Below are 20,676 nucleotides of genomic sequence, written 5' to 3' on the forward strand. Positions count from 1 at the left end.
CTCCACATGTGTAGGCTCAGGCTCTGGCATGCTCGGGCCGATCTTGCTGTCATCAGTGACCGCCTCCTTCTTTGATTCCAGGAGCCCAGCTGCCATGACTGCAGCCTGCTGCTCCGCCACCAATGCTGACAACTCCTCCTGAGAAAATGAGCCGAGAGAAGGTTTAGATAATCAGGAAAGCATTATATAGGAAACACAAGGGGATTTAAATTTCTCACTTACTAGTTTTTATTATGAATCGTGTGGTGCTTTGATATTAAATGTCAAAATAGATGCCGCGGAAACAGTAAATAGGTCCTACAGAGTTCCCAAACCACGTGACCAATGAATTTCCATGGCTTATCCAGGCATGGAAAACACAATTTCCATGTGCATGGGCACAAAAACACATGCAGAAAGAAAAAAGGAAGAATGGCTTGTTTTATCATGTGTATGTGATACACATGCCACTTGCCATTGTGTAGCGTTTACTACATTGAGCGAGTGAATCAGCTGGTGTGATTGAGTGGAGGCAGAGACTAATTGCATATTTATGTTTCCACGAATACTGAATGAAGCTAGGGTGTGTAGTTACATTCAAGCTATTTTAAGGTATGAAGAAATTATTTTCACAGAAAACATACAAAAACATTTAAATATGTAATTTTGATTATCAAAGATGAGTTTTAAGGGTTAACTTATTGACTGCAGGGGGACTTTAGTCTCACATACTTTTTTTTTTTTATAGTGGATATATATTTTTTCTACTCATGCTCATGTCTAAAATATTTCATCAGCTAGAAATTACACCTTATGAGTGTGATTTACATCAAATGTCAGCACTGAACTTTCAGGCAAATCAGTGAAACTAGCATATGGACTTTTTGTGAAATAGGACAGTCGAGTGTGTGTTGATTCATTACCATGCGTGCTTGTTTCTGGCTCTTGTAGTCAATTCTCTTAGGAGCAGGGGGTGCTGTGTAAACAGTGGGGGCCGCCTGTATAACACTGGGAGTGATCTTCGCAGGGCCTTGAGCCATAGGCCGCGGTGGTGCCGGAGACATAGAGTTCATGCCTCCAACCTGCCATTAATTGAGAAAAAACATTTGTGATATAGACATTTCCATTTTTACAGTACAACTACAAGGCAACCTTAAAAATACCCTGACAGCTGATTACAATTCAGAAAATACCCACTTGTGGCATGGGCCCCATGGGTGGTCCGACTGGACCCATTTGGGGCTGAGGAGGTCCTGGCATAGGTGGAGCCATCATCATGGGTGGAGGAGGTGGAGGTCTGGGAAGAGGAGGTGCTATCATGCCCTGAGGAGGTGGACCACGCATTACTGGCATTCTCTGACCCACTGGGAAAAAAATATAGCAATATATATATAGTTATAAATGATAAACCCTTTATAATCAATTCATACAGTAGCCTGATATTATAAGCATATCTGAAACGTAGCGGAGAACACAGAGTGAGCTGCTGTAGGGAAAGTGCATTATACAATTTGTCCTAAATATGAGAGATGCTTTATATTAAAGGATTAGTTCACCCAAAAATGAAAATTCTGTCATTAATTACTCACCCTGTCGTTCTAAACCTGTAAGTCCTTAATTCATCTTCGGAACATAACATTGTCTTTCCTACCTTTCTGGGTCTTGAAAGTGGTAATTAAATTGCTGTCAATGGAGGGGTCAGAGAGCTGTCGGGTTTCATCAAAACATCTTAACTTATGCTCCGAAGATGAATGTAAGTCTTGGAACGACATGAGGGTGAGTAATTAATGACAGAATTTTCATTTTAGGGTGAACTAACCCTTTAAGGGCTTCAAAATAACTTCAAAAATAAATAATAGTTTTCAGCGGCTTGCCTTGTCAGATGCTGTGACAGATAATTGCACTGTTTAATGCGTTTGATATTTGCTATGTGATGTTTTCCTCAGTGCATAACTTATATTTCACAGGTATATTCCCCATGTAAATGTAAGAAAGTCATGAAAGTATTTCCATTTTGCTGTCAGAAGTGGTCGAGCCTTTAAAACTTCACAGATTTCAGTGAATGAGCACCACCACGTGTGCATGCATATTAGAAATATTAGAAAGTAATGTGATTTTGCACATAATATATAGCACAGCTTACATGGTTACATTCACTTTATTTGTTTTCATAGCCTTCAAAATGAACATTGTTTGTAGGACAACACTGGGCAGGATGTGAAATAACTTTTTTTTTTTTTTTTTTTTTTTTTTTACAAAATAAATATATTATATATTTTTTTTTATTCCAAATTAAAAAAAAATAGAAAATGCTGAAATATATCACATATCGCCATTAAGCCAAAAAATATCGAATTATGATTTTTTTTACATATTGCCCAGCGATATATATATATTTATAGATAGATAGATAGATAGATAGATATTCACACACAACAATAATAATAATAATAATAATAATAACGGGAATCCTGATTACCTGGTCTCTGTAAGACGTGTGGGACAAATGCTGGACGCATCATTGGAGGAGGCGCTACTGCCGGCATAGCTACAAATAAATATCAGATGATTGTCAGCCGATTTCTATATAGGACTTTGACTGCAACTGTATAATAAGAGTGTGAAATTGTTGTACCAGGACCAACAAATGTAGGTGGCGGACCAACTAAAGTGGCAGCTCTTGCCTCCAAACTCTGCTGGACCTAGCAAAAAATAAATACAAAAGACTAGTTTAAATTGATGAATGTTTAAAGAAAAGAAAATTAATGTTTTTATGGTTACTCTCTCTCCTCTACACCTATAGCTGGTGTGTGGTGAGCGAACCGGCGCCGTTGTAATGTGACTGCCGTCGCATCATCCAAGTGGATGGGGCACACTGGTGGTGGTTGAGGAGAGACCACTGACATGATTGTAAAGTGCTATATAAAACTCATTCATAAACCATTCATTCATTCAATCATTCAAACAAATAACCATAATCGTGTGTGTGTACAATAATATATTATATATATATATATATATATATATATATATATATATATATATATATATATATAATATATATATATATATATACAGTACAGTCCAAAAGTTTGGAACCACTAAGATGTTTAATGTTTTTAAAAGAAGTTTTGTCTGCTCACCAAGGCTACATTTATTTAATTAAAAATACAGTAAAAAACAGTAATATTGTGAAATATTATTACAATTTAAAATAACTGTGTACTATTTAAATAAATTTGACAAAGTAATTTATTCCTGTGATGCAAAGCTGAATTTTCAGCATCATTACTCCAGTCTTCAGTGTCACACGATCCTTCACAAATCATTCTAATATGCTGATTTGCTGCTCAATAAACATTTATGATTATTTTCAATGTTGAAAACAGTTGTGTACTTTTTTTTTTTTTTCAGGATTCCTTGATGAATAGGAAGTTCAAAAGAACAGCATTTATCTGAAATACAAAGCTTCTGTGGCATTATACACTACCGTTCAGAAGTTTGGGGTCAGTAAGAATTTTTATTTTTATTTTTTTGAAAAGAAATTAAAGAAATGAATACTTTTATTCAGCAAGAATGCATTAAATCAATCAAAAGTGGCAGTAAAGACATTTATAATGTTACAAAAGATTAGATTTCAGATAAACACTGTTCTTTTGAACTTTCTATTCATCAAATAATCCTGAAAAAAAATATTGTACACAAATATTTTGTACACATTAAATGTTTCTTGAGCAGCAGATCAGCATATTATGATTTCTGAAGGATCATGTGACACTGAAGACTGGAGTAATGATGCTGAAAATTCAGCTTTGCATCACAGGAATAAATTACTTTGTGAAATATATTCAAATAGAAAACAGTTATTTTAAATTGTAATAATATTTCACAATATTACTGTTTTTTACTTTATTTTTAATTAAATAAATGTAGCCTTGGTGAGCAGACGAAAATTCTTTTAAAAACATTAAAAATCTTAGTGGTTCCAAACTTTTGGACTGTACTGTATATATACACACACACACTACCGTTGGGTCGGTAAGATTTTTAATGTTTTTAAAAGAAGTTTCATTTGCTCACCAAGGCTGCAATTATTTAAATAAAAATACAGTAATATTGTGATTTATTATTATAATTTAAAATAACTTTTTAAATTTTCAGCATCATTACTCCAGTCTTCAGTGTCACATGATCCTTCAGAAATCATTCTAATATGCTGATTTGCTGCTCAAGAAACATTTATTGTTTAAAATTATTTGTGTACAAATTTTTTTTTCAGGATTCTTTGATGAATAGAAAGTTCAAAAGAACAGCATTTATTTGAAATATAATCTTTTGTAAAATTATAAATGTTTTTACCATCACTTTTGATCGATTTAATGCATCCTTGCTGAATAAAAGTATTAATTTATTTAATTTATTTCCAAAAAAATAAAAATTCTTACTGACCCCAAACTTTTGAAGGTAGTGTATAATGCTACAGAAGCTTTGTATTTCAGATAAATGCTGCTCTTTTGAACTTTCTATTCATCAAGGAATCCTGAAAAAAAGTACACAACTGTTTTCAACATTAATAATAATCAGAAATGTTTATTGAGCAGCAAATCTGCATATTAGAATGATTTCTGAAGGATCATGTGACTGAAGACTGGAGTAATGACGCTGAAAATTCAGCTTTGCATCACAAGAATAAATTACTTCGTAAAATATATTCAAATAGAAAACACTTCATGTAAATTGTAATAATATTTCACAATATTACAATTTTTACTGTATTTTTAATTAAATAAATGCAGCCTTGGTGAGCAGACAAAACTTCTTTTAAAAACATTAAAAATCTTACCGTTCCCAAACTTTTGAATGGTAGTGTATATATATAACCACATTGAAAATATGAAAATAAAGAAATGAAAAATTGTAGGATTTTTATTTTAAATATATATTTTAATGTTTTACTTTTTTTATTAAACTTTTCACTTATAATAATATGTAATAAAATAGTTTGAAATTAAAAAATAAATTAGTCAATCACAAAAATTATGCAAAAGCATTTTCACTATTAGTCGTTTGAACCCCTGCATACAAAAATATACAATGTAAAATATTAGATTTTTTAAATAAGTAATTAATACCTCTCGGTAGGTGTTTGTACCAATGATGGGCCTGACAATGGGTACGGCTGGCATTGCCAGAGCGACTGGAACAGCTTCAACCACTGTAGGTGCCACAGGTCCTCCCAACACCTCCTGCTCGAACCTACAGGAGAAGCAACATCAGCATACATAAAAGTCAGAAATGCCTTATTTCACACACTCCAAACACACAAATAAACATCTGGAACTGAACATGAGTGAAAAGTGAAGAACTCACAGCGCCATCTCTGCCTCCATCTCCTTCAGGCGCTCTTCTCCAGATTTTAACGCCATATTGAGCGTCTTCTGCAAAAAGCAACAACAACAACAACAACAACAACAAAAAAACAGTAAAACCTCAGTAAACAAATCAATAAATTAATATCTGAGTCTCAAAACACAGCAAGCTGTCTGTCTATCATTTTTGGGGATCAAACTTTTTTTCCAATGCACCTTTGATGCCCAAAAATGCTGCAAACTGCTATGATGCTTACAAAGATGCAAACCCATGCACTTCAAACATGCTGCACGCCCTTAAAAGTCTGTCTAACTAGGCAGTACACTAAGTTGAGACACGACCAGTGTGTCTCTTGAAAAGAAAACAAATAAGAACGGAGTTCAAGAAGCGTAAACAAATCAATTAGACACCATCTGTGGTAAATTGACCTTAACAGTCCAGTTTACAGGAATAAAGCAGAAATACTGTTTAAATCGATTAAATTATTTGAGCAATAATGTTCAGATGCCACATGATTCGGTTTTAAGGCTCTAAACTGATATAAACTTTATCTAAAGCTCTGCTGAAGTCAACTATTCTCAACTAAATACATACTCGCCGTGAAATCTGTCCTTATGAAGAAATGCAGGAATAAAATAATAAAACAGATGAACGGATCTGGATCATTTGTTTTCCTCAACGACACCGCTTGTCTGGGCGCAGAGGAATTGCGTCATAAGAGTCATTCGGTCCTTCCTCGGCGCAGCGCGCAGGAAAATGAGATCATGGCTGTGTCCGAAATCGTCCCTCAGTCACTACTATTCCCCATACATTTGTCCACTGTAAATCCCAACACAACAGAAGATTAAACTTTAAAACTTCTCTGCGTATATTAATCTTGTGGAAAAAGACATTTATTTTTCGTATGCACTCTGAGGCAAAGCTTGTTAGAAACTAGAACTGCGCTCATCCGCTTATCTTACTCTAGGCCAAATTTGTTGGGTTCAGTTCACTCTTTTCTATTAAGTACAATGAACTTTTAATAATATTTGAGTGAAAAAAGCTTAATTAATTTGGTTAATTTCACTGTTCGTGTTTACATGATGAGCATCTTGAGAATTTAGTGAGGCTTATGCATTGACAACAGGGGGCGCTACAGACTAGCGCCACTACATACCTTTGAGCCTAAACACCACAAAAACCGTAGGCTACAGATGAGTTAAAGGATTAGTCCACTTTCAAATAAACATTTCCTGATAATTAATCACCCCATGTCATCCAAGATGTTCATGTCTTTCTTTCTTCAGTCGAAAATAAATTAAGATTTTTGATGAAAACATTCCAGGATTATTCTCCTTATAGTGAACTTCAACAGGCAGTGTGTAAAAGGTGTTGGCTATTAGGTAGTTGTGAGTGCAGGTGCGAAGTAAATTGTTATTTCTGAGGTATAATGATTATAATAACCTATTTCTGAGCTAAACACGCGTTTTTATGGACACACAGAAGAAAGCCTTGTCTATAGGCTCTGCCTCGATTTGTGTCTCAAGTCATTCGTCTTATCTGGCTGTTTGAGAGATAGAGATCAAGAGATAGAGATTAAGATTAAATGTAAATTTAAAAGTGATTATATAGTTGCAATAAACGCATTAAGTCCATCGCAGCGAAGGACTATTATTCTGCTGCTCTGAACAGCGGAAGAACTGATGACGGCACAGTTTAATGTTTGGTTGACCAATCAGCGGAAAGGGACGTTTCATTCCCGCCCACATGTTGAGATCAAATACTCAGTTTTTTGTTCATTTTCTACCCCCTGAAAGAAAAATGAAAAATCAAGCCGAATTCTTGTTTTTCGTTTTGTTTGAAAAAAATGACAAACGAATAAGGTGCCGTTTTTCATTTTCTGATTTCATTATTAAATCAAAAAAACGAACCCTACACGGACCCTAATTAATCACCCCATGTCATCCAAGATGTTCATGTCTTTCCTTCTTCAGTCAAAAAGAAATTAAGATTTTTGATGAAAACATTCCAGGATTTTTCTCCTTATAGTGGTCTTCAATGGCCTCCAGACGGTTGAAGGTCAAAATTACAGTTTCAGTGCAGCTTCAAAGGTCTTTAAACGATACCAGACGAGGAATAAGGGTCTTATCTAGCGAAACGAGCTGTCATTTTAAAAAAAAAATACAACTGTATATGCTTTATAAACACAAATGATCACCTCACAAGTGCTTCCGCTTTCTGTATTCTTCAAAAAGCTTACGCCGTATGTCCTACGTACACCTTCCCTATTCAACTTACGGAAGGAACGCGGCGCCAGTTTAGTTTTTTTTCCGTAAGTAGAATAGGGAAGGCGTAGGACATACAGTGTAAACTTTTTGAAGAATGCGGAAAGCGGAAGCACGTGCAAGATGATAATTTGTGTTTATAAAGCATATACAGTTGGGGTTTTTTTTTCCGAAAATGACCGATCGTTTCACTAGATAAGACCCTTATTCCTCGCCTGGTATCGTTTAAAGCCCTTTGAAGCTGCACTGAAACTATAATTTTGACCTTCAACCATCTGGAGGCCATTGAAGTCCACTATAAGGAGAATAATCCTGGAATGTTTTCATCAAAAATCTTAATTTCTTTTCGACTGAAGAAAGAAAGACATGAACATCTTGGATGACATGGGGGTGAGTAAATTATCAGGAAAAGTTTATTTGAAAGTGGACTAATCCTTTAAGATATGCTGACAGTCACAAACGTTCACCAGAGCATTTATACTACATCCTCAAGTGGTCTCATATTAATTACAGTTTTTTTTCTTTTTCTGGAGATTCCGTGCTATCTTCTATGTAGCAGTTGTGGCACATGCAGCTACTTCCCCTCTTTTCAAAGAGAAGAAACTGGGAAAATCTGTGAGAATAACTTTCACTGACTTCAACCTCCTCTTGCACGCTTATTAATTTCTTGCATCATCAGCATGACATTTCCTGTTTGGGTTCCTTTTTGGTAAAAATCATCAGCAGAAACTGTTTCACTAAAGAAATATTATAAACATGTGCTCTGCCCCCCAATGCTTCAAATCTAGCCATATGTTCTTATAATTTAAGCATAAAATAACATAACTAAATTACAAGCACTGATTTAAGTAAGTTTTCAAAATGGAACAAGGATATCCGTTTATTGATGCAACGTGCAAGCTTATATTAGGCCTGTCATGGGGAAATACTGAAGCATACTGAAGCATCTAAAGAAACAAGTGATTTCTTAGACAAAACCTCTAAAGGGACAAAACATGTTTTTCATCAGCATATTACTGCAGCTGTCTCTATCAGGTGAGTTTCTGTTTTATTTGAGTATTTTTTTTTTTATTTGTTGATAATATTATTCAGTAATAGTGTCTATTCTGAAATTTATTGACTTGAAGACAAAATTTGCTGTATTTCTGTTTCTGCTGTAATGACAAAGCTGCCTTTATGAAAGTTTTTTATTTACATAAACTAGGAGGTGTGTGTGTGTGTGTGTGTGTGTGTGTGTGGGGGGGGGGGGGTATATTGAAATATATATAAAAAATAATGATAAATAAATAAAATTAATTAAAATTAAAATAATTAATTTCAGGGTTCACACTTTTTATGATTAAAGAATTTACATGACATTTCCAGTCATTCATGATTAAGTGCTTCTGCCCAATAAAATATTTTAAAGCTTGACATAACAAAACAAAAAATAAAATAAAAAACATTCTCCAAATTTCCATGACTTTAAATTCTTTTTAATTATTATTCCTTTAAAACACCCTCATAGCATCCAGGTTTACCATCCCAAGCCCATGGAACACTGGGTCTTAAAAAAATACATTTGTTGAAAGAACAAATTAAAATAAGAAAAATGTCTTCTTTTTTATTTTTTATCTTTTTAGCTATTTTAGCATATAAAGATTATAAACATTTGTCTTACTTTAAATCATTTTACGCCATATTTGTGAATCCCTTGGAAGTGTGCTGACTGCTGAGGCCCCTTGGTTTAGAACCATTGTTTGCTGCTGCACTTTTTGGTCAGATCCGGTCATTGATAGTCTGTTAGAATCATCTGGAGAAATGATTAGAATCAGAGAAATGATAATTTCCTGGAGCCTTAACAAACATTTTTTGTGTGTTTCAGCTGCTCTGGCTTCATGGTCAGTTTCATACAAACCTTGTTCCATATGTGTTTTTGAAAGATCATCTGTGGATTTCACCTGCTCATTTGATTATCCATCTTATCACACAATTAAAACTACAAAATGGTTCAGACCAGAAGAACATCAGAAACAAGACGGATCACAGCAGGGAATATCTGTCCATCACTCAGAGGCGGAAGAGATTGACCAACTGTACAAAAACAGAACAGTGTATGCAAACCAAGGCAAAAACTGCTCCTTGCAATTACACAATGTCTCAAAAAGTGACATTGGAAAATATTTCTTTCGTTTTGAAACAAATCTTGGAAAAATGACTGGATCAGGTGGCATATACCTCAACATAGCAGGTAAATGAAAGACCAAATTTTTATGACACATGAAAAACTCAGACTGTTGTAAACTCACCAGCATATGTTGTGTTTTGGATGCGTGCTGGTGTACCATTAGCTTTAGTTCACTAAAAATGAAAATTCTGTCATTAATTACTCACCCTCATGTCAAACGCGTAAGAGATTTGTTCATATTCAGAACACAAATGAAGATTTTTAAAGGAAATCTGAGGTATATATATATATATATATATATATATATATATATATATATATATATATATATATATACCTCTTTTTTTACAAAACATTAATCTCCAACATGCGTTCACAAGAGCAGTGTTTCATAAAATTGAGTATAAACCATTGATTTCTTTTAGGATAAACATGGATTACTTTTATGATGTCTTTACAGCTTTCCGGGCCTTGAAAGTAGTAGTTGTTTAGCTGTCAATGGAGGGGCAGAAAGCTCTCAGATTTCATCAAAAATATCTTCAGTTGTGTCATGAAGAGGAATAAAAGTTATACTTGTTTGGAAGGACATGAAGGTGTGTAAATGATGACAGAAATTTCATTGTTGGGTAAACTAATCCTTTAACTATCCATATTTCCTTGGTCAACCAGCTTCAATCTGAAGGACTATGTTGGTCAAACCAGTTTCATGAACAATATCAGTTCTGCTGGTCCACCATCATAGACCAGGATGGAATCTGACGCTGGTTTAGCACTGGTGACCATTCCAACGCTATCTCACGACCAATTCGTACTTATTCTACGAGGTGGCTATTTCGTATAAATTCATACGACCTCACTCGTGCGAATTCGTACGATTTGTCTAAACCCCAGTGACGGTTAGGTTTAGGGGCGGGGTTTGGGGTAGGTCATTCGTATGAATTCATACGAATTTGTCAACTCGTAAAATACATACGATTTAGCAAAAAACGTATGAATTAGTACGAGTGAGGTCGTATGAATTCATACGATTTAGCCACCTCGTAAAATACGTACGAATTGCCGTGAGATCGGGTTGACCATTCATTGTCTTTTTAAACCAGTTTCTGATTACATTTCATTAATCTACCACTTTTAACAGTTCTACCTTTTAGAGTAACAGTGACAACACAAAAGATGAAGGGACGCATCCATGAAGGAGACCATGTGACATTGAGATGCAGCACAGAAAACTGTACCCCGGAACAAGGGCCGTTTGCCTGGTTTAAAAACCAACTTCTGCTTCCACAAGCCACTGAGAATGTGCTCCGAATCTCTTCTGTCTCTCACAAAGATTTTGGCAACTACTCCTGTGGTCTGAAGAACAGCCCAAGTTCAGCAGATGAAATATTGCTTGATGTGAGATGTATGTTTGCATTTATCCTAAGGCTGTTATTTAAAGCACATTTAAAAACGTAGTAAGCTGCCTAAGTAGGCAGTATTTTAAGGCATCACACTCCTGATGCATAGATTGTGCCGAACATACAAGTTTGAGGTCAGTAAGATAAAAAAGAAAGAAAGAAATTACTAAATACCGTCGTCGACGATGCCCTGGACAGACTGGTGAAACGTGACAATTAGCCTATTAAAGTATGAATTTGATGTAAACAATCGATCTCCATAATATTCACATACAGTTCGGGGACATAATGTATTAGCCCAACAGTTACAGCATAAAATAATAAAAGCTCTAACTTTTTACATAGAAAACATTTAAATCTATAAAATTTGTAATCTAACAATTCTGACTTTTTCCTCTCAATTATGAGTTTAAAAAAAAAAAAAAATCAGAACTGCAGAACATAAACTTGAAATTGTCAAAATATTGGGGGATATATTTTATTATTTTATGGCTCCGTCCACAAAATACGTCATCGCTCATTACAAACACCAAAATAGAAGGTGTGTTTGAGTTGAAGCGGCGCTGCGCCAGTGTTGCCAAGTCCTCGGTGTTCCTGCAGAATTGGGCTACTTTAACACTGTTGCCGCAGGTTGATTTTCATGTCCGCGGGTTGAAGCGACCCCACATAACATGATATGTAGCGCCTGGAATGCAAATTTTACCATGGGAACCCTGTCAAAAATGCTAATTTTACCCCCAGGAATGCTATTTTTACTGGGTGACCCCACGAAACGTGAGTTTTGAGTAGTAATTGGACGGGTTTTGTTTTGAAAACTTGGCAACCCTGCGCTGCTCAGACTGAATGGTATGTGATGTAGTTGAGTGACGAAAATAAGGCGAGGATCTCCGCAAAATCCAACCACAAGTGGTCACTGAAAACGCATTTGAAACTTACGATAATACCAGGTGTAACAGTAATGCGTCTTGGCTGACCACTTGTGATCAGTTCACCGAAAGCGCATCTTAATACCAGGCTGAAACAGGCTTTCTCTCTCTCGTCCGCTTGATTTCCAGGATATTGTATATAATTTGTGGGTGACAGGGAGCCAGTATCAATATGTGGGAAACTCCTGGACCTTCCAAGAGAGGTGGGGTGTATGGGTATTTGACATCAAAGTACCACAAGAGCGATTAGACAGCAAACGGCTCTGTATGCTTTAGAATCTCTCTCGCAATACTTTGATGTCATACACCGGTCAGTCTGCGCAGCGCCGCTTCAAGTCAAACACACCTAATATCTTCAGTCACTTAGGAGGTTCCATTGCAGCCTTTTAGGCAGCTTGCTAGGTTTGGGAACACAGCAACTGCTACTGACCTGTTTCCATATTAAACATGGATTTATAAAAAATGAGGAAGCTTGACAGTTTCAAGAGATTTCGCTAACCCACAGTAACATATAAGGCAACATCTCATTTCAACTGCACTATTACATACAAATATTTCAAGGTTCTCTTACAAATACCAATCCTGTTGCTTCTCCCCACAGATAGTCCAAAGAATGTTGAAATAACCATTTTGACATCTGGAAAGATAGAACAAGGAAACTCACTGACTCTGATCTGTAAGAGCAATGCCAATCCTGCAGTGACAAACTACACTTGGTTTAGGATCCGAGATGCGAACATCTCTTCTATAGGATTTGATTGTGAATTCTCCATCAAAGCTGCCAGTCAGAAGGATGATGGACAGTACTTCTGCATGGCCAAAAATGACATGGGTTCTCAAAACTCTACGATCGTAGCACTGAAAGTCGAAGGTAGGCTATAGGGAATATTTCTTAGGTTGTATTTGGAATGGAACACTATAGCTTAATGCTTACTTAATATTTTGCAGTAATTTACCCTCTTTTTGTTTGTTTCTACAGGGCCTAATCGACATTTCTTGCTGTCTGCAACAGCTTTGCTTTTCTTTGTAATAGCTGTACTGTTAGTCCTGTTTGGTCTCAATATAAGGTGAGTGGATGAACAGCATGTTGAAATGCTGAGAGAACATGCAGTTCATATGTGTTAAATGTGATTGCATGAGTTTGTACTTTGTGGTAACGACACTATATGTTACACAAGCCCTTGATCATCACTTCCCATCACCATTTACTGAGTTCAGTCTTGCATTGTTCTGATTACGTTATTCAGTGTTGCAGACAAGCATGCAATCATCTTATGCAACGTTTTGCACTAGTAGCTAATAATAATCGATTTACATCAATCATTGTTTCTTAATCTTGTGACTAGTATTCTGATCATTTTGAATTATCAACAACTAATAGTACTTTTAATTGGATCTTAAGGCAAATAAGTCCCAGAAACATAGCTATTTTGAGTTATGTTTACAAACACATCATGTAAAGCTATATTGCAAATCTGTTCACATCTTTACAGGAAGAAACAGTTTACACCAAAGAAGCAGCCCACAAAACAGGTATTAAATCACATGAACAATTCATCTGATTGTAAACAAGCATGAAGCTTCTGTACTTGTAAATCTGGTTACGCTTTAATCCGATGGTCCACTTTAGATATTCTACTAACTATAACTTTGCAATACATGTCAACTTATTCTGCTTACCTGAAGCCTTATCCTAACTTAACAGTCTACTAATACTCTAAACAGAGCTTGTTGACATGTAGCTGCAAATTAATGAGTAAGTTGCAAAGTACTTATAGTTAGTAGAACTTCTAAAATGGACTATCGAAATTAATAAATATCTACTGTTCTATATTTGATCAGACACCTGCAGTTACTGTCACAGAGGAGATCTATGAGAACCTGAGAAAATCACCAGAGTCTGAAGAAAGCCATACCAACCTGATATATGCAGATCTAAACCTTCCTTCATCAACCTCAGACAGGTAATGAATAAAATGTCTCATCACTAACCTGGTGATGGTGTATTGTGGTAAGTAACCGTTTTATAAAAGCAATATGGTACTCGAGGCTAGTGCTGTATCGTGAATAAGTCACTTTGCGTCGTGCCTTACAACGCCCTTCAGCCGTGACTTATTCACGATACAGCACAGCCTCGAGTATCTTATTGCTTACATGAGCAGCCAATAGTAATATGCATGCTAATAAGCAACTAGTTAATAGTGAAAATTAGACCCTAAACTAAAGTGTGACCAATGTTTTTTATTGTTTTATAGACCAGGTTCCAACAGTCAAGAGGCCGACGCCGTGGTCTACAGCCTTCTCAGTTACAAAGAGTGAATGAATCACTGCACTGTGAATAATGAGCTTCAGCAAGCACGTGTTGTAGATATTTTTCTCTTTTTATTCAAAAGAATCAAATGCCTATAGTAAATAAATTTACATTGAGTACAAAATTACCATAGGTTCAAACATTAGAATGAGTATAAAAGCATTAAAGAAATGATATATACAATGTACAGTGAATGTAAAAAATTATCAATAAATCTATATGTACATCTTTTTGCATGCATCTGTATTTACATCCACATTTAATGTCACTTAACCAGAAAAAAAAAAAACATACATAGTGTATTTGATCTAACAATATATGATTTTGAAAAGATAACACTGTTAAAACAAATAAAATTCAAAGTTATATCTATATTAAAAATGGCTCTTTTTTATCTTTAAAAAAGCTTTTATCGTTCACATAAAAATGAATCCGGTCATCATTTACTCATTCTCATGTCAAACGCCTTTAATCAAGATTTTATACAAGCTACAAGCATATGTTAGATGCGCAATAAATTAACACTAGTAATGCGCCGGTGAAATATTATGCTCCCATTATGACATTCCTTTTATACTTTAAAATGTCAACATCATATCCTACTGAGCTGCATTCTGCATTTATCTGCTCACTACTGAACGTACATTCAGCTCACGCAGCATTTGTCATGTATACAGTGCTAGATCACACTCATAATGCTCTTCAACATCCTACTTTTACATGTAGTACAATCACAATTTAATAACAAGCTTAATCGAAATCACTCGAGCGTGTTCCTGTGAATAACAGTCGTCTTCATGATGTTTGTATATTTGTTCCAGACTGCATCACTTAAAGGGTCAAGTGTGTCAAGTTTCTCAAACATTCCCCCATCTGTCATTGGTCGGACAAACAGATAGTCCCGCCCCAAATCTCATGCTATTGGTTGAGCCAGTCTTGCTTTGTTGGGCCCGTCGAGATGCTCAAACAAACACAGCAATGTTTTCATAGCACCACAGAGCTATAGTGTTTAAACCTTCATGGGCTACAAATGGATTTCATATAGTATTTTAGCAACAACAACAAAAAAGATGCACTTCACCATTAAGCTCACAATCGGATGTCCCGAGATTTGTGTGAAATTTCTTCACTCAGTGAATTCAAATTGTGTCCTGTGTAATCTCTTCCTCTACGCCTCTCCTGTTGGATCAGTAGATTCTGGTTTCTTCCTACAAAAAAGGGAATATATCATTATTTCTACGGTGCAAATGATACAGAAGAATACAAAAAGCTGCTTTCTGGGTGTATGAGGCAGCTGAATTGTTATACATGTTTTCAGGGGGAAATGATAGTAAAGAAAAGAATAAAAATTGTGAGACAAGGGTTTTAAAAAATGGCATTAAGAGTAAGTTACATTACGACTTAAAGGAATAGTTCTCCAAAAAAATAAAAATTCTGTGATTATTTACTCATTGATGTTTATTAATGGTTTTTCATGTTTTTTGGATCGTTATCTGTCATGATCACCAGTTGGAGTGCCCTACTTAGCCTCCAGAGGGCACTCCACCCGGACCATTACCTCACCACTCGGACTTCAGTTCCCATAACCCACTTCCCGGACTCATTATCACTTCATTGCACCCAGCTGTCTTGTATTATGTTATTAGTGTTCTGTCTATTTATACCTAGTTTGTTTCTGCTTTTGTTATGGAAGTTTTGTTTATGGTCACTGGAATCACTGTTTGTTTTTCTTTGTTTTGTATGGACTGATCTGTGGATTTTGACCCTTGCCTGTCTGATTACGTTTCTGGATTACCCGATTAAAGCTGCGTTTGGATCTAACCTTCTTGTCTCTGTGCATTCCGTGACAGTTTTCAACTAAAAACTAAACAGTTTTATGCATTTTGGCCGTTCATTTACACGACAAGTGTGTTTTGGGGGCCAGAAAATGCAAACATTTGAAAACGGGCTTCAAAGTGAACGTTTTTGAACCGTTATCGTCTCTGTGTAAACTACAAAAACTGTGACATCATGCGCTTCCATATAGAGTACCTCAGGGATGATGTGTTTTTGTAGGCCAACCCAGAAGTTAGCGGCGCACGGGTTCCCTCGGTTGAAAGCCTATGCATTTTTCCCATAGACTTTTGGAAAATCGCAGAAAATAAGCTCTGTTTAACAAAGGGTTATGACACTTACACGTTTTGTCTATCAAGATAATCTTTACAAGTTAAAACAACATTTCTACATTTTGAAGAAATAAATAAAGTGGTCAGATATAAAAAGCTAACAGTAGGCTATAAACGGACTACTATAAACGTTATTTATAAACATGCTCACTGATTATGATCTGCGCTGCGTATGAATACTTATCCGGTTTTTCATGAGAAATGCTGTCCAAATGTCCTATTTGTTATGATGACGTCTAAAGTCCCCGCCAAAGGAAGGAGTCCCTTTTAGCAATTTGTTAGCAACCGCCGTTTTTAAGACACAGTAAAGGTTCAAAAAATCACAAGCGGGTTAACTGGTGTGTTTTATGTCATAGATCAAAACGTGAAAATATTTAGGCTTTGTTAACCACAGACCTTATTTCAGGCGATTTAGCAAAAACCATTTAAAAAAACCCATAGACTTTACAGCGTTGGAACCGGAAGCCCTAAAATGCTAACTCGCTTCCGGGTTTTGCCTACAAAATGTGTCATCCCTGAGGTACTCTTTTACGTATTCAGTCTATAGGTATGTAGTGTTTCTTTACAAAGTGATATCGCCAACTACTGGCATGGCAGGGATAATACAGCGGATTTAGTTGTTTTCTTGTCTTGTAAATGTACCCTAAATCAGCATGTACTTTACTTGTATGGAAGACATAAGCTCAGACATTTTGACTAACATCCCCTAAAGTAAGTCACACATAGTAGAAGATGAGTAAATGATGACAAAATGGTTATCTTTGGGTGAACTATTCCTTTAAGTCTGGTTGCATAACACAAAACCCACATGCCATTTTTTGTGAATGACAGCTTTGATGCCCAGCTGCATTCACCCCTTTGAGTTTGGCACCTACTCGAATTTGGTAAGAGGCGCTTTGTCACATGTGACTTCTGAATGAACACCATTCACTGCCCCACTAGGTGCCTGAAGTTTTGGGATGCTGCCTCGGGGAAACGTTAGCCCACTCAGCTTCATGTCTCTGTATCAAAGGACACAGGAGGACTGAAGCTTAGAGCGGTGAAATCACACACAGGAAACAGTAAATCTGTCTAAATGCAAACCTTGAAAACAGGACTATATATATATATGTGTGTATATATATATATATATATATATATATATATATATATATATATATATATATATATATATATATATATATATATATATATATATATATATATATATATATGCACACACACATACATATATATAAAATATTTTAACATTCATTAACCTTGGTTGTTAGTTCAAAATGTGTAATTATATTGTTAGAAATGCATAAGAACATTTTTTTTACAAATATAATGTTAAAAAGAGAATGAGGCTGTATAGAATTTAACATTAACCAAGATTTGAAAAGGCTGTAAAAATCTTTGTAAAAATCTCTTGTATTCTTCATTGTTAGTTTGTCTTAACTATTACATTAAACTTTATATAACCCTTTATATAACCTTAATTAGGTCAACCATATTGCTGAGTATTATCATCATTTTGGTCATTATTACATACAATTCTAGTTCATAACAGTGAGTAATACAATAAAATTTAATTATTTTTTATCAATAATTTATACTTTTCTGCCAATCTTTGCACATCTTGGCATATAGGTACTGTACGTACAGGAATAGTTCACCTAAAAATGAAAATGATGTGAGGACTTTTCCTCACACAAAGCTATTGTATGAATTCAGAAGACTTGGGATATAATATACAAGTCTTGAAGATTAACTTTTTTTTTTTTTTTTACTATATGGTGCTATTGAAATTGTATGAAATTGTCTTTTGAAATGGAGAGATGGGGTGAACCATTCCTATATGCAATCACTATGATCTAACATTATGTGCAAACAATGGCTCTTTGTACAAAAACTATGGTAGAAAAGAACAATCCTATTGTCTATCTCTGCAACATAAACATGGAAGGATGAAGTTATCTTACCCATTTGAATTATTCGCCTCTTCATCCATCCCTTTAGACTCTGGCAGTTTGTGTCCAAATAGTTTACGAGCGAGGAAATTAAGCAGGCCGCAGTGGTTGGTGTAGCAGCAGAAAGCATCTACTGCTACCATCAGCACCAAGAAGATGAACATTACAATGCCCACCACACCACCTTTCCCCAGCATCGGCTGACTGACTGCAAGAGAAAGAGGAAACAATTCATTTCACTAAAAAGTGAAAAGGGTGAACTGATTGTTTAAAGAGACAGCTCACCCAAAAATGAAAATTCAATCATTTATTCACTCTCAAGTTATTCAGGATCTGCATGATGTTCTTTCTTCTGCTGAACATAAATGAAGATATTTTGAAGAATGTTCCAAACAGTTGCTGGACCCCATTGAAAATACTATGGAAGTCAATGGGCCCCATCAACTGTTTGGTTACCGACATTCTTTAAAATATCTTCTTTTGTGCTCAACAGAACCAAGAAGTTCATATAGGTTTGGAACAACTTGAGGGTGAGTGAATGATGACAGAATTTTCAGTTTTGGGTGAATTACCCCTCTAAGCATATAATATGGCGCTTTCCACTGCATGGTACGGTTCGGTACGGCTCACTTTTTGCACACTGCGGTGGCATAGGATGGCTTGGAACGGAAGGGTACGACTCGCTTAAATAGTCCCACCTTGGTGGGGGTTCCAAGTGTACAGTACCAATACTAAATGTGACGTGTAAACACTGCAGAGGTCAGAGAGAATCGTCACTACCAGCGTCATTTGATTTGAAACATGAGACACCAAACCTGCTAGATTTAAATAGTCAGTAACGGTCACTGCAATATCATTTGTTTGTGAAATGACTTGCTTTAAACGACTGTCGCACGCAACTTGAAAAAAGAAAGGGCTGTATTGTGGTCAGTAGATGAGGTGCAAACTCATTGGTAGACTAGGAGATGATCCAAGGCAGTAGAGGTGACACAACTATACTCAGTCTATAATCTCACCCACTTTGAAGCGGTGCTAAACTGCAGTGGAAAAGCAAACCGAATGTAAAGCGAGCCGAGACGTGCCGTACCGAGCTGAGCCGAGTAGTACCACGCAGTGGAAAAGTGCCAATACATAATAATATTTGATTTGCTCTAATCAGACCTACCAGGTTGTGGGACGGTGAAGTTAATTTTGGCAGGGCTGGAGGAGCCGTTGTGGTTTACTGCATAAACTTCCATTTGATATTCAGCATTGTACTGGAGACCATTCAGCTGGATTCTGCTGGAGTTTCCAGGAAATTCATTTTCAGTCCATTCGTCATCCTCCTGGTTCTATTCGAAATGGGACATTTTACACTGGTGTAAGTCATAATAAAAAAAAAAAAACAGAAAGATAAGAAAAAGTGATTCGGCTGGACTTCGGACTGACCCCTTTGTAGCGCACAACATAGTGTTGGATGGGAGAGCCTCCGTCTTTCAGCTGTTTAATGGGGATGGAGACTGAGTTCTTCTCCAACTTTTTCTCGCTCAGATAAAGAATGGGGCTGTCGGGTTCCCCTAAATGAGGGAAAGAAGAAACATGAGATAGGAGGAACAAAGAAACAGTGTAACAGGTGATCTTAGGGCGAGTGGATTACGATCGTGGTATTTTCAACCTTATTTTGATGACTTTTGATATACACTACCATTTTAAATTTTAGGTTGGTAAGATTTTTTTAAAAATGTTTTTGTAAGTCTCTTCTGCTCACCAAAGCTGCAATCATTTGATCAAAAAATACAGTAAAAATAGTAATATTGTGAAGTATTGTTACAATTTAAAATAACTGTTTTCTATTTGAATATATTTTAAAATGTAATTTATTCCTGTATTGCAAAGCTGAATTTTCAGCATCATTACTCCAGTCTTCATTGTCACATCATTCTAATATACTGATTTTCTGCTTAAGAAACATTTCTTCTAATTATTAATGTTGAAAACCATTTTTGCTGCCTAATAGTTTTGTGGAAACCACGAAACAATTTTTTTCTGTATTCTTAGGTGAATAGAATTTTCAGAAGAACAGCATTTATTTGTTTTACTGTCACTTCTGACCAATTTAATGCATCCTAATGCAGCTGAATAAAAGTATTCATTTTTCTTTAAAAA

General features: G+C 35.8%; 3 protein-coding genes across 5 annotated transcripts in view; 1 reads left to right on the forward strand and 2 right to left on the reverse strand.

Annotated features, from left to right (window-relative positions):
- Positions 1 to 9,448, reverse strand: rbm42 (RNA binding motif protein 42). Its single transcript, XM_067410770.1, has 10 exons — positions 9,274 to 9,448; positions 5,944 to 6,168; positions 5,350 to 5,417; positions 5,112 to 5,235; positions 2,803 to 2,854; positions 2,615 to 2,681; positions 2,459 to 2,527; positions 1,177 to 1,343; positions 903 to 1,061; positions 1 to 138 (listed from the first exon to the last, which is right to left on the reverse strand). The coding sequence occupies exons 3-9, from the start codon at positions 5,403 to 5,405 to the stop codon at positions 940 to 942; spliced, it is 657 nt and encodes a 218-aa protein (XP_067266871.1). The 5' UTR covers positions 5,406 to 5,417; positions 5,944 to 6,168; positions 9,274 to 9,448; the 3' UTR covers positions 1 to 138; positions 903 to 939.
- cd22 (cd22 molecule) lies at positions 8,368 to 16,355 on the forward strand. The gene is made up of 8 exons (XM_067410769.1): positions 8,368 to 8,648; positions 9,478 to 9,843; positions 10,919 to 11,182; positions 12,705 to 12,974; positions 13,083 to 13,170; positions 13,597 to 13,636; positions 13,946 to 14,067; positions 14,359 to 16,355. The coding sequence occupies exons 1-8, from the start codon at positions 8,609 to 8,611 to the stop codon at positions 14,420 to 14,422; spliced, it is 1,254 nt and encodes a 417-aa protein (XP_067266870.1). The 5' UTR covers positions 8,368 to 8,608; the 3' UTR covers positions 14,423 to 16,355.
- ncam3 (neural cell adhesion molecule 3) overlaps positions 15,483 to 20,676 on the reverse strand; it is a 13,469-nt gene continuing 8,275 nt past the window's right edge. For 2 of the 3 annotated variants that reach the window (XM_067410767.1, XM_067410766.1), the window contains exons 12-16: positions 19,960 to 20,087; positions 19,697 to 19,862; positions 18,544 to 18,739; positions 17,455 to 17,580; positions 15,483 to 15,622 (exon numbers count right to left, since the gene is read on the reverse strand). In XM_067410767.1, the coding sequence (XP_067266868.1) occupies positions 15,583 to 15,622; positions 17,455 to 17,580; positions 18,544 to 18,739; positions 19,697 to 19,862; positions 19,960 to 20,087 (656 nt within the window). In that variant the 3' untranslated portion in view covers positions 15,483 to 15,582. The remainder of the gene's footprint in view (positions 15,623 to 17,454; positions 17,581 to 18,543; positions 18,740 to 19,696; positions 19,863 to 19,959; positions 20,088 to 20,676) is intronic. The other variant, XM_067410768.1, reaches the window with a different exon arrangement.

The sequence above is a fragment of the Chanodichthys erythropterus genome, chromosome 2 (assembly GCF_024489055.1).
Source record: "Chanodichthys erythropterus isolate Z2021 chromosome 2, ASM2448905v1, whole genome shotgun sequence".
NCBI lineage: Eukaryota > Metazoa > Chordata > Actinopteri > Cypriniformes > Xenocyprididae > Chanodichthys > Chanodichthys erythropterus.